Raw genomic sequence first — 14,039 nt, 5'->3', positions numbered from 1 at the left:
TATTAATATATTTTTTTGAGAAATGGTGGTAGCGGTGAGAATTTTTAAAAATGTTCTTAATCAGTCTGATTATTGGAGATTTGTGACAGTTATGTAAAAGATAAGCTTGTGCCCTTTCTCCACAATAAAGGTGATACTCTTTGTTACAATTTGTCCTTATTTATTCATTTATTTCAAATGGATACTTGGGAGATAACTATTCAAGTGAGGAACAGAGATGATTAAGAAAAAAGTCTGAAAAGTAATAATTCAACTTTTGTCTGAATAAACAGGATTCCTCTAATTCTCTAATATTCTGCAATGATTGAATTACGCATTGGTATAAAATTAAGACTTATGACTCCTTGGTTTTAAATTAGTGTCTCTATTTTTCATTAAGTCCATAAGATTAAATGTAACATTAAAATATCTTATCACCAAAAACTCTGTAAGCGTTTATATGGAGATTGCCTTTTGCTGACTGTCCAAGATAACACAGCACAGAGTTGGTTTAAGCCACATCTGAGAACATCTTCTGAACTAAAGGAAAACATGGCATCCAGAAGAGATGGAAAGTGAGAACCACAGGACAAAACAATATTCAAAGCTGATTGCCTTCAAACAAAAAAGGAAAATCCCTATTTTGTTTGGAATTCAACACCACAAGACGAGTTTATCAACAGAAAGGTCCAGTTGCATTCGAACAGTATGGAATCAAGGAAGAAAGGACTTTTGGGAGAAAGAGACAATTTGTATTTTCTCAAGCCCCAACCAGCTTTTTCATTGTTCCTCTCCCACATCATAAATTATACATACATAAAAGCAGAGATTTCAAAAATGTCCTGGTTTGAATGATGGATGGAGAGAGCACCTGTGACTCTTGCCAACATCAAGTGCTGCAAGCAATCTGACTATCTCTGAAGATGATCAAAGAACAAAAAACATTCAGGGATTGTAAGCTGAGTGGCAGCTGTAAGAATGCCTAATTATAGTAAAAAGCTCCCTGTTGAAAATAGTAAACAATTTTTGGGAATGAATGAAAAAGAGGATAAATGACAATTGTTTACACAAGAGACTACAGACAGTGACAGAGATGAGAGGGGCAAGTTCAGAGAAACATTGACCAAGAGGGAAGACATCCATCGTTACCTATGGCTGTGGAGGGCGCTTCGGTCTCAAATGTAACAGGCTCAAAGACTGCACCATAAAAAACAAACAGATATAAGAAACAAAAGTAAGGAAAGCTAACCTTTTAGGTGCTCATTGATGCTTAATTCACAGGACACAGAACTTGGTTTATTCTAAGTTGATATAAATTGCCTTCTTGAGAGACTTATTTATTATGAAAGATGCTCTCAGTAAATTAGAATTTTATACTAATCGGCATCTTAGGAGAAAATGTCACTTGGAAAACAGTTGAATTTTCAGAACTATTATATAATATCTTCTTATTTAGTAGAAAATCACTTAGTTAACAGGTACCATTTGAAAAGCCAATAAGGTATTTTAGAGAAAGCCAATCTCCATGTGCCTATAAAGGAAGAACACAGGGTCAGCCTCCCTAGTGGTAGCTGTTAAAATCACTTTCAAAAATGTTCTAGATACAGAAAAACCAGGCTTCTATTCATTACAAACCCGAATTGAGAAGACACAACCTAAAAATGCTTTAAGAGTGGAATCTGTCAGACAATCAGATATAAAATTTATTAATTTCCCAAACATTAATTTGTTCATTTAACACATGAAACACAAGTGTGGCTACTTTGAGAAGATAACGAACAAAAAAACCATGGTATTGGAGTTTCTATGCTTTTATGATATGACAAACTGTAAGCATCTTCAGCAACATCCCCAAAGAAAAAGCTTCTTAAGCCGAAGCACTGGAAATTGTTTACCGGATTTAGGTGGTGGCGTATCCGGTTTTGCTGTGGTTTTGGGTTTAGGAAGTAATTGCTTTGGTGATTTTGAATCTGAAGAAAAAAGGTACTATAATTAGTGTCATGGCAGAGCTGTGAATGTCAAGATTAGCGCTACTTACACACCATTTTCCTAGTTATAGATTAAGATATTGAAAGTAGAGATTACCAGGCTGGATTTGAGGTGCATCTGGTCTACGTGTAGTTTTAGGTCTTTTGGATGGTTTCGACGCTACAGAAAAAAGTATTAACGTCACAGCTGTAACTGTCAATAATTAAGGACACATATGCTCAAGCAAAGATACTATATAAATTCAGTGAATATACAACAAAATTAATTCCTGGGGTGGGAAGGGTGGGAAATGTGTCCATTCCTACTGATTTTTCTGAAAGAAAAAAATCTTCAGGAAATGTTCAAAATGTGTCTCTCAACAAAAGTAAGGAGAACTATAAGAAGACTTTTTTCTGTATAAGTAATTTTTAAAATGACAAGTATAATATTTCTGTTTCTTACTGGATAGGTTTTTTTCTTCTTTTCCCCAGTATAAAAACAGTAAGGTAGAAATTTGAAACTTGCTTAGTAGGAAATCAGGAAAATAACCCATAGATACTTGAAATTGTACAGCATGTTACATGGCTATTTATTTCTGGAATTTTCTAAAGTAAACCAGTGACAGATTTATTGTGAATGTTGAGAAATTATAATGAAATAATTATAATCAAAACAGCATTAGGACTGAAAACAATAAAACCAGCTTGAGATTTTAATATTCTCAAGTTACAAAGACCATACTATTTTTAATCCTGGACCCTAGACAAAGAACAGTGTGTGTGACTTTGGTTATCAAAACATACTCAAAAAAATTCCTTAGGGAAACAGAAAAGCTGAAGTAGCCATTATTTCATGCAGCTGTTTAAAAGGGAGAAAGTCTTACAAGTTGAATGAGTAAAGCAATGAAATGGTAATCATGACACTGGAATAAAACATTGCCATTTGCCAAGTCCAGGATGAGCACGGAAGTCCCTGAGAAAGAGTAGATGGTTTTCTCTACACAAGGACATGTGATGGAAGGACAGAGGGTCTGTGGAAAACCAGGAAGTTGTGTTCAAAACCACAGACTTTCCCTGAATTAGCACACAGAATTCTTCTAGAAGTCTCCTATCTTCAGGCTCTTCAGACCCAGATAGGAAAGGTGAGGGAAAGCACGGAACAAAACTGTGACACTGTGTATAGAATTGCAGTCATGCCTGGGCAGAGAGCAGGAAAAGCAAAAGTGACAACCTGGGAAAGCAATTGGAGGAGAGCAGAATTACCAACTGTGGGCACCAAGGGCTCCGGTTGTACCGTAGCAGGTTCCAGAGCTATAGAGGCAAAAAACCAAAAATACTAATTATGTCAAGAAGCAGCATCTTGAGGAAGGAAACATTACTCTTCCATCTTTACTTAAACCGTGTACTTTTTTTGAATGTGATTTTCCTTTTTATTTTTCCCATTTGCCCTTCTTCTCCCTATTGCTTTCCCACATCTCATCTGCCATGAATACGCATCTTGTATAAAATTTTTACGGTGCCCTACTTTAACGATCCACTTAGTGGCTCAGCTTACTGCTGTGTATACTTAATAACTACAAATAAAAATATAAACGTATTCATAAAACGTGCATTTAGAAAGTATAGATCCTTAAATATAAAAATCAACTACACTGGTTCCTAAAGCCCAGCTATTTAGGTGGTAGGTAGCTACTATATCAGAAACTACCATATTCCACTTTCTATGTTAATTGGAACCCTGAACATCACATTTACCAGGTTTGGACTTGGGCACATCTGGACTAGGTGTGGTTTTAGGGCGGGGACGACGACCTGGTCGTTTGGTCTTTGGTGGAGCTGAAGAAAGAAAACCAGCTAGTTAATACACGAACAGTGGCCCTACAAACTGACCATCAATACTACGTGTATCTTAGAAGCACATTTAAGCTCTTTGATTTATTGCAGATATGTATCCTTCTGTTTGCAACTTTCTATCATTATTTACCCAGTTAAATGAGGTCTTGAATAATGGATTTTTATTTGTTGCCAAATATTTATAAATAACTGTTCAAAAGATCTCTCTATTCTATTTTGAGTTGGAAAACTCAGAACTTTGTACAGCTTGGAGAAGACAGTCTCATTAAATTTTTGAAGGTATATGTTCAACAGGAACATGAGAAAAGCTACTTTTAGAAGCCACTAGGGATAAAAACTAAAATTTATTTGGCCTAAGATTCAAAAAGAAATGTTTTTCGCTTAGCATTTAAAAATCTGCAAATCAACATGGGGTGGGGTGGGGGAAAAGGAGGGTGGGATGAACTGGGAGATTAGGTCTGACATAAATACACTACTATGTGTAAAGTAGATAGCTAGTGGGAAGCTGCTATAAAGCACAGGGAGCTCAGCTCGGTGCTCTGTGATGACCTAGATGGGTGGGAAGGGGGGTGGGGTGGGAGGGAGGGCCAAGGGGGAGGGGATATATGTATACTGATACATATATAGCTGTTTCACTTCGACGTACAGCAGAAACCAACACAACATTGTAAAGCAATTATACTCCAATAAAAAAAAAATCTGTAAATCAGTAACATGTGCAAAAAGGCTTTGAATTCTCAAATTATTTCAGGGAAGGCAACTTTTAAAGAATGAGATATAATTTTTAGACTATAGGATTTAAAATTTTTCTCCAAAGGAATAGAGAACACACACACACAAATGGACATTAATGAACAAATCCATTAATGTGAGCCTGTTAATAAAGATGCCAGCAGGCAGGAAAAGGAAAAAAAGGTAGGTCACTCACTGCATTACCTAATGTTGTTGTTGAAGGTTTAGTTCCCAGTGTTCCAGGTTCTAAGACTGCATGAAAAATGATCAAGGAATCAAAATCAACGGAAAAATGATGAACTGTATTAAAATATGAAAAATGCTTAATTTTTAAATACTAAGTTGAGCAAACATAAATGGTGAAACTTTTATCCATATAAGAAATTCCTTTTTTATGTAAATAGAGTCCTGTGTTTTTAGACAAAATGAACAAAAACGCAGCTGGTCAGTTAAGTTTGGAAAGAGAAACGGAAAAAAAAAAAAGGCATGACTCTCATTTGGAAGATGTAAATGCAATAAAGTAACCAACAGCTCATGTTATGAAGGAAAATGTGAATAACTGGCTAAGACGGCACTAGCAGAACAGTTTTTGCTCTCTTGAAGAAAAAGAAGCTACATAGACTGGGGTGAGTTTTTATATTTCTCTCATTTAATGAATTTCCTAGTGACACATCAGGATATTTAGATCTGGAAAGACCATAATGCTTTTCAAGAAAATCTGCAAATGTCAGAGTTTTGAAAGTAAGAAAAACACCTCTAAAAGTGAAAGCATAAATATGTCCTGGGGAAGCCATGGTCCTCTATGGGAAATAACCAGGTTAAAACAAGCTCAGGACATGGTCCTCAAATATAAGGAGGGACAACAAGGAACGTGACAAATCAAAATCAGTATGGCTTTCATGGCTGTCTCAGAGCTTCCACTTAAGCACAGGCAGGGAGTTTATCTTCTGGTGAAAATGGCTGAAAGAAAGATCTGAAGGACAACAAAGAAATAATTTTTTGAAAAGTCAAAGCTAAGCACAAAGTTGAACACAGAGGGTGTGAAAGAAAGAGAATTCTTTTTCACTCACTAAAGGAAACTTCATTACCTATTGGCGGCTGTGATGGTGGTGGAGTCTCAGGTTCCAGGGCTGCAATAAAAGCAAGTATTATCAAAGGGGATGCTGATTAGCACCATTTAAGCTAGAAATTAAAGGTCCTTTACCATAACAAGTGTCCTCTCATTGGTGAACCATCAGGTTCTATTGGCTTATGAAATAAAGCTCAATCACCCTGCAGCCTCTCCACAAACCACAACAGAAGAAAGAATAGAGAACTCTAATTTTTGTTGTTGATTTTTAGCTATTTTCCCCACTACTGCTCCTCGTGCCTGAGGAGATATTACATTAAAGGAAGTCAGTGTAGCCTCTCAGAGGTTGTTCACCTGCCATTTTATTTTCATGCAGGACAGTCGGTTTCACCCAAGAAAATATGAAGAGGCAACAGACCCATCAGACCTGTGACCGTGCCTGAGCTCTGTTAGTTTGGGATAATTTTCAGCCTGACTGGATCTGATATTCTCTCACAAAAAAATAGGAATGGAACTTACAGTCTAAAAAGGGCCACAACTGTTCATACGGTGTTCCCCGTATTTACTAGTATCTATTGCTGGTGAACAAATTGATTTACACATGAAATTTATTCCATTTAAATTAGCAAATTAATAGAAGTCAGAAAGTAGTCTCAGATTTCATCAAATGCTGAATAAATTGAACAATATTATATAAATATTCTGACAGATAAATTCTCCAATGCCATTCAGATTGGCAGTAAGTAAATTATACCTCATGCTGAATATAGTTTGGATACAAAGTCTATTTGGGTTTTTTAAAAGAAGATCATCCAATAGAGGTTTCCTATTCTGTAGAACAAAAAGAATTCTTTTCTTTCAAGAAGAAAATAAAAAAGGAAATCAGTTGTTGAAATGCAAAACAAAGTGAAGATTCTTTGACTTTTTTTCTTACAGAAAGAAACCAATTAATATGGCACCTACTGACCAGCTTAACAGAACTTAAATCATTTTGCACTTATATATTCCTTATATTACATTTACCAGGAGTTATCTCTGATATTTCTGGACTAGGGGGTATGGAAAGTTTGGGGGAAGCATGTAGTAACTCTTTAGCAACTAAAAAAGAAAATATAATAATAAAAAATTCGGATAGAGAATTTTCATTTATTCTGAAAGCAAGGCATAATAGCACAAGGTGTTACTGAAATGTAGCATCATTCATTAGAATGTCTGTGGCCAAAAAAAAGAATTCTGATTTCTCAAGAACTTGTCAGAAATAGATTATAACAGATGAATGGCAGAGCTGCAGTGATGTACCAGACAGAAGTACACTAGGCAAAGTAAAAAAAAATGTGTGTGTGGGAGGGGGAGGGGGCGTGGCTAAATGTCAGAGTCTATAGGAGAAAGGGAAATAGTAAATATCAGTAATTAAATATAATAAATATCAAAAGAGCATTCACATCTGAAAATAGCATAAAACAAAAATTCCCTTGAAACTTTGAGGTTGTAATTCAGGTTTTAATTTCAACAAAGTTGCCTTCTAAAAGTGTGAAAAAGTAAGATTTGGTACTTGTAGCATCTTTTAGCTTTCACAAAGATCAAAGAATGCTGTCTTTGAATTTTATAAAGAAAAATCAGCATTTTTCAGTTCCTGAGACTGAGGCCGAATAGGTATGGAGCCCCATCAATTAAGCTTCCAATTCACCTGAATATAAAAATATTAATAAAAGTCAGTGTTTATTAAAAGTAAATACATCTTCTGATAAGACTTCCTCTATTTCATAGCCTTAAGGTATTACCGATAAAGGTACAAAAATGTTCCATAAAAAAAGCTGAGTGGCATGCAAATAACTACACCACTCACCTCAGCAGAAAACAAAGAAAACTAAAACTCTCTCATGGATTTGTGACTAGCAATGACTACAATTTACTATTCTGTCCACCGTGTCAGAGAAATGCGTACAACAAACAGCTGTAATGGGAGGTCTCTCCCTTTTTTTCAGATCGTTAAAAGCTTGAAGAGCCGAATGTCATTACAATCTTAATAATTAACTATGAAGGAAACAATTCTCATTGGATGAGGCAGACAAGTTGGGACATGGTAGATGGCTGGGATTTTCAAGAAAGCGCTGGATTTTGCTTATAAAACAAACCAAAACCAATGTGGGTTTTTACTCGTTAGCTTAACCTCAAAGGAAAACCAAAGGAAAAGCAGCCTCTATGGAAAGTGAAACAGAAAAACAGGAGAGTGTGAGGAGAGGGCTGAGAAAGGCAATGAACGACTCAAATCAAAAAGCTTTTGGTAGTTTATTTGCTCTCTTGAACCTTGGCAAGAAAAGAAGTATTTAGCAGAGCTATAGTGGTGGTTGCCATAAAATAAATACATTTTAAAAAGCTAAAACCCAAGCAATGGTTTATAGAGAACCAGTCATTACTCTGTGTTGCCTCAGACCACGCAAAGTCAACTTGAGTTAGCTTAAGTTTAGGCACAGATTCTGAAGTGGTGATACTTGCTGTTAGGGGAAAAGTGTGGCTATTCTTAGGTTATTAGAAGGTAGAAATCAAAGGAATATAAACCCATTAGCTTCCAAATAATTTCCCACATTTTAAAGGGAAATGCCAAATTAAGAAATCTCTTTGCTCAAATACCTTAGAGTGATAAGAATACACTCTCCCACCCTGATTTGTATTAATGAATTTCCTCTCAGAAACCTTTTATTCCCCCAGAAACCACTAAAAGTAATAATATAACTTATCATGAATAAATGGTAATCAACATTTGGAGACATTTTTTGATGTTTTCAAATTTTATCTTGTAACAACAGAAATAATTAGATTGGAAAAGCATTTACTTAAAGTTGGTGACCCCAAATGGCAGGGGGTGGTGGTGGGATGAATTGGGAGATTGGGATTGACATATATACACTAATATGTATAAAATGGATAACTAATAAGAACCTGCTGTATAAAATATAAAATAAAATTCAAAAAAATAAATAAATAAAGTTGGTGACCCAAACATAGAGTAATATTTCTCGATCTGCTTGGTAATAGGTCCCTATTCAAGGTACAGCTTAAATGTAATAGTTTCTACCTTATTCTAAAGTCCTCTGGGCATAATTTTAAAATAAATGTACATGAAATCCTTCTCTCAGATAGCTGACTGTCAGAGTTCTATGATTTAAACTGCTAGGGCTCTTGAGTTTTATTAGCTATGCTTCTTTCTCCTAATAACCTCTCTGAGTTAGCATACTTCATTCCATTTCTCTGACTTGGAGACCTCACTGCTGGTCACAGCATCAACTATACTCCCTTGGCCTAATCCATAATTTCCTTCCCTCTGACACCTACAACACCTGGAAATCTCACTGCCTCTTTAAAAGGAGTCATGAGAATTCTCTTTCTGAGCAGTTACACTTTTCTTTCTTACCCATGTCTTTGCAAGAAACAAATCATGCCCACTTAAGCAGAAAACCTCTTGCTTTAATAATCCTACCCTGTAAATACACATTAACGAAAAATCCATATTACAGTGAGAAATATATTCTTCCCAGAGCTAAGGGGTTAAAGTTTTGATGAAAATAATGAGTTGCGATGAAGTTCCCCATATACAATCTCATAAATCAACATTTCAGACTGTTGTATACATTCTGGATAGATGGAAAACAAAATTTGATCATTTAACATGTCCTGCAATCCTTGTGCAGGGAATTGTCTGTTTTTAATTACATACACAGAATAACCCCTCCCTGCAAAAAAGAAGAAAAAAAAAAAGCCTTCTTTTCTTCAGCAAAACACCATTAATGTCTCCTGAGAAGTAAAAAGAAGTCAGTGTTCGGAAATCAGACCCAATTTAGAAAGAAGCCATAGAACATTAGGAAAATACAACCATTGCTAGTCATGCAGCCTGAGAACTGAGAAGGCCCCAAACAAGGCAGAGTTCTTAGGGGATGGAAAGACTTCTTCACTTCTCAGCTGAAAGGTTACTGTTTAGTGTGATCCGAATTCCAATCAACTTTGGCACTGGAAACTATTTCACAGTCCTAGACAAGGGAGTCCTCAATCCTTCCCACCACCCTATTTCTGTGCTTTCTCTGTGATCGTCATGAACATAATGAAACACCACACAGCTCAGAGAGATGCTATGATAATATCAGAGGAGTTGGCTATAAATGACATCATTTCATCGCACTTTCACTCTTTTCATGGAAAGTTGTATCAAATACCAAGATGCAAATCAGAAGTTCTTGCTCCAAAGAGTGGCATAAAACAATTTTTCAACCCTACTTTTGGAATATCAAAATAAAGCTCAGGGTAATTACCAGGTTTGGTGTGTGTCACTTCTGGACTGAGAGGGATTTTAGGTTTCAAAGAAATAAATTGTGTTTTACTGGGAGCTGGAAAAATAAAGAAACAAAATAATCAACAAATCAATAATTAGGCATTTCAGTGTCTAAAACCGCAAAAGGAAAACCTATACCTCAAGTGCTATAAACCCATCATCTTGGATGATTTTGGATTCCATTAAAATAATATTTCACAGAGCACCATTTAATGAAAATACAGTAATAAATTTTCATCTTTTTGAGAAAGCATTTCAAGAGAAATAACATTGCCACTAGTCACAACTACCCAAAGACAGTGATTTTAACCCATGATTAGAAAACCAAAATCAGTGTAATGATTTTGCACCTTATTTCACATTTCTCAGCCACATCTAAATCTTTAAGCACCATAAAAGAGAAATGTTTTAAAATTAATATTTACTGATAGGTATAATGTCATGATCTACGGCATAAAGAAATTTTACTAACTCCATAACAGAAAGCTGTTTTTCCAAATGAAGTTGAAGTGGAGGGCCTTACTCAAAAAAATGGAGAACTGTGTATAAGATGCAGCTTTAAAAACAATGGTTGCATAGAAGATGAGAAATCATCAGTGGTTTAACGGCTCTCCAAGGTACAGGACGATGTCTAAATGCTGAGTTCACATCAACCACCACATGGCCAGCTATCCAAAACCATGAAAGTTTTGGAGTTGATGTGCACTATGAGATAATTTAGTACTGCTGAAATGATCCAATTAGAACAGTGATTGAGACATTACATAAAAGCTGGCATACTGGACTTTCCGTGGTGAAATGAAGTAACATATTTACTAAGGACATATTGTTACCCAGTGTTGTCCGTGTAGGTTCAGGGCTTTTAGAAATTTTAGATGTAATTGTTCCAAGACTTGTGGTTCTTTCTGGTGGTGGAAAGGAAAAAAAAAAAAATTAAAATATTCTAGAGACAATAAAAAAAAACCCAATCCTCCAAAGAGGAACTGAATGACCCTTTTAAAATCCTGTCATATTTAGTCAGTGTTTACAAAGTATGCAGTGAGTAAAAGTTTGGGGAAAGAATTTTAAAATCCAGTCATAATAGTATAGCTATAAAAAAATTGTAATAAGCAATGGAATAATCAAAGCCTGGTTTGTTGAGCATGATTCTGAGTGTACTCTTCGACAATGAAGAATATCACATCCAGGTTGATAAACTACCTTTATCTCAAACTCTGTGCCATAATATATGTTGTTCCCCTCTCCTTTTCCTCTAAACCCTACACATATTCTGAGTCTTACATCCTCAACTCTTACTTTCTTTTTCTGAGCTTCCACACAGTATTATAGTTTCACAAGCAGGTTGTATAATCTTACGTTGCTCTCATTGTTCATGATATAATCTTAAAAAAAAAAACAATACAAGCAATTGGAAAGCCAGAGTCATGTCCTCTGCATCTCAGCCATCGCCCTAGTGCAAAACTGAAAACATAGTAGTAGGCAACGAAAACAGGAACTGTCCGCCTAAAAACACTTAAACTTAGATGCGTGCCAGGAAAATAAATTACAGTATATATCACTGTGACAGTAGGACTTGCTTCTATGTTTATACCAAAATTTGCATGCAAGAACATCATTCACTAAAATTGATCTAACAAGAAACAGCAGCATATTACTTAGAAATGTGGAGGTAAATACAAAAGAAACATGGTAAAGAATTGGAGAATGGGTCTCAGGGGTAGAATAGGGTAGGGCAGTGGACTCCTCTTGTTCAATCTAAGCCTTGTAGTACTTAAAAAACAAAAAAAATCTTTACGTATTACTTTGATTAAAGAAGAGTATTTCCCAGAAAAAAAGAACATCATTCACATAATTTTCAATAAGATCTTATTGAAAATGTTTGATACTTGTTATTTTGCATTAATTATTCATCTTCAGTCAATTCCAAATTTTACAGAGAATGTTTAATCTATAGAATATTTTTTTAATAAGTAGATGGACATTATCTATTTGGAATTAAATATCCTGAAAGGTTAAAGAGACAGTTATTCACCAGGTTTAGTTCTTGGTGTTTTGGGCCTGAAGTGTCGTTTAGGTGTAGAAGGGACAGATGTAGTTTGCAGGGGAGCTGAAAGAAGATTTAATGTAGCTTTGATAAATGGTATTTCCCAGGGGTCAATCAGGTTGTAACTGTAAACTTGTAAACTTCCTGAGGGCAAGAACTGTTTTTTATTTCTTTGTATCCCTAGAATGCCCAGCACTGTGTTTTATACACAGTAGGCACTCAATAAGTAAGTGTTGATTGAGCCAAAAGGAATTAAATGTCTATATGAGAATTGAAGGTACATTGTTCACTTAACTGTACTGGAAAGGGAGGACCCTTGTGGGATTTAAGAACACAAGGTACAGTTAAGAACTCAAAAGGTGATTTACCGAACAGCACGGGAGAAGCACAAATATTTGAGATTTAGAGAATGGAAGGTTCAGAACTTCTTTAATTCTATATCTCACTACTAACCTCACCAGGAGTTAATGAACTTCATTATTCCAATAATTTTCTGTTATAGAATATATGTTGTTTTACTCTTTTATTCATCTTTCTTTATCATATCCAGGATTGCAGAGCCTACTTGGTGTTCTTTATCCTTAGGCTACTTTGAGAAAAACAGTCTGACCAAGTGGTATCTAAATATGCTAACTGAAGGGAACGTATTTTAAAATAATTATTATCTATAATTTTGCTGCTATTTTCCAGTGGCAAATTTGAAAGAAGTATAGGGAATAACAAGAAGAAAGGGAATAATACTTCCCTTTCTTAATAATACTAAAAGAAGAAAAGGAATAATACTTCAAAACAATGTATGCAAAGATTGAATTTTTATGTCATACACCTGAAACTAATATAATGTTATATATTAATTTTACCTCAATTCAAAAAATATAGAGACACCAAGATCATGAAAATTCTTCGAGGATTATCACAAGGCTAAGTAGGACAGATAACGCAGTTCTTTGAAGAATTTCATAGTAGAGAATGAAGGGAAATGTTTACTACTGAAAATATTCTGAAAAGGCCAACACACGACCGATTTGTTTTGTCACTTTATCCATTCTTTCAAAGCACACAACTATACAGATGTCGTTAGTTACCAGGTGTTGTAGGTTGCATTTCAGGACTGGTAAAGCTTTCCAGGTTTTGAGGAACGAACGGTGTTTCACTCGGAGCTGAAAACACAAACACCCCCATCCCACCAAGTAATTCCGGTTAAAATGAGGTATTTTAAGAGTTTCAGCATGCTTTTAGATGGTGTTACAAAGCACATGCTACCAGGACATGATTAAGGATGAAAAATGCATGAATGTTGTCTTGAAAGCTGGTGGATGAAATGATAATTTAAAGTGGAGAAAAGGTCAGAATGAAATTGTTCAGTAGCTGACTCCAGGCAGACTCAATGCATGGAAGAGCGGTGATACAGGCCACAAACACACGAGATGGGAGGATAAGGATGATGAAGGTGTCCATGCACTTTTCAAAGCTTTTCATTCCTTTAAGGATGGAAAAAATATCATCTATTACAGTTTAAAAAAAAAAAGAGAGAGAGAGAGCCCAAAATGGAACATAAGATGCCTGCATTACAGGAAAAAATATATATATTATATCCAGAAATAGGAAAGAAATAAATGATTAGATGTGATGGAATGAAATGGTCATTTGGAAGAAAGGCATTTACATGGATTTTCTTTCGATGGAAAACAAGGCACAATTTTTCTGTTTAAAACATTACCCAGTGTTGCCCTTGGCTGTTCAAGAGTTCTAGAAGTTTTAGATGGGACAGAATCCAGAAATGGATCGCTTGTTGCTGTTGGAATAAATGTCAACATTTTTAAAAGCAGTAGAAGGCCCCAGGAATAAAATACAAATTCCAGAGTAATAAATTATGCCTCAAATGGGGAAAAATATCAACAGCACTTGAGAGATTGCTGACCAACATTTTAAAACTAGTGATTCATTAGGAGTTGAAGATGAGCTCATTTTTAAAAACATGCAAACTTCAAATGTTAAACCATGATAAAACAATGTTTCATATATTGAACTGTTTTCAAGTGGTTTTTCTGGTTCCTTCCCTCTGTTTCT

The 14,039-nt window shown here is 35.3% G+C and overlaps 1 protein-coding gene across 39 annotated transcripts in view; it reads right to left on the bottom strand.

Moving 5' to 3' along the window:
* The window catches only part of ABI3BP (ABI family member 3 binding protein), a 280,524-nt gene that overhangs the window by 112,686 nt on the left and 153,799 nt on the right, over window positions 1–14,039 (bottom strand). For 27 of the 39 annotated variants that reach the window (XR_014263069.1, XR_014263070.1, XR_014263071.1 and 24 more), the window contains 12 exons: window positions 13,690–13,764; window positions 13,055–13,129; window positions 11,958–12,032; window positions 10,759–10,830; window positions 9,906–9,980; window positions 5,621–5,662; window positions 4,737–4,784; window positions 3,702–3,782; window positions 3,210–3,257; window positions 2,065–2,127; window positions 1,875–1,949; window positions 1,129–1,176 (listed from right to left, as the gene is read on the bottom strand). The exons of 1 other annotated variant lie outside the window; for it this stretch is intronic. Coding sequence is in view for 34 of the 38 variants with exons in the window: in XM_082460250.1 (XP_082316376.1) it covers window positions 1,129–1,176; window positions 1,875–1,949; window positions 2,065–2,127; window positions 3,210–3,257; window positions 3,702–3,782; window positions 4,737–4,784; window positions 5,621–5,662; window positions 9,906–9,980; window positions 10,759–10,830; window positions 11,958–12,032; window positions 13,055–13,129; window positions 13,690–13,764 (777 nt within the window). In the remaining 4 variants the exon portion in view is untranslated. The remainder of the gene's footprint in view (window positions 1–1,128; window positions 1,177–1,874; window positions 1,950–2,064; window positions 2,128–3,209; window positions 3,258–3,701; window positions 3,783–4,736; window positions 4,785–5,620; window positions 5,663–9,905; window positions 9,981–10,758; window positions 10,831–11,957; window positions 12,033–13,054; window positions 13,130–13,689; window positions 13,765–14,039) is intronic. 11 more of the 39 variants (XM_082460262.1, XM_082460273.1, XM_082460274.1 and 8 more) reach the window with 8 other exon arrangements.

Source organism: Balaenoptera physalus, assembly GCF_965194825.1.
Source record: "Balaenoptera physalus genome assembly, chromosome: 4".
NCBI lineage: Eukaryota > Metazoa > Chordata > Mammalia > Artiodactyla > Balaenopteridae > Balaenoptera > Balaenoptera physalus.
The sequence above is the reverse complement of the archived record's forward strand: the minus strand, read 5'-3'. Positions and strand labels throughout refer to the sequence as shown.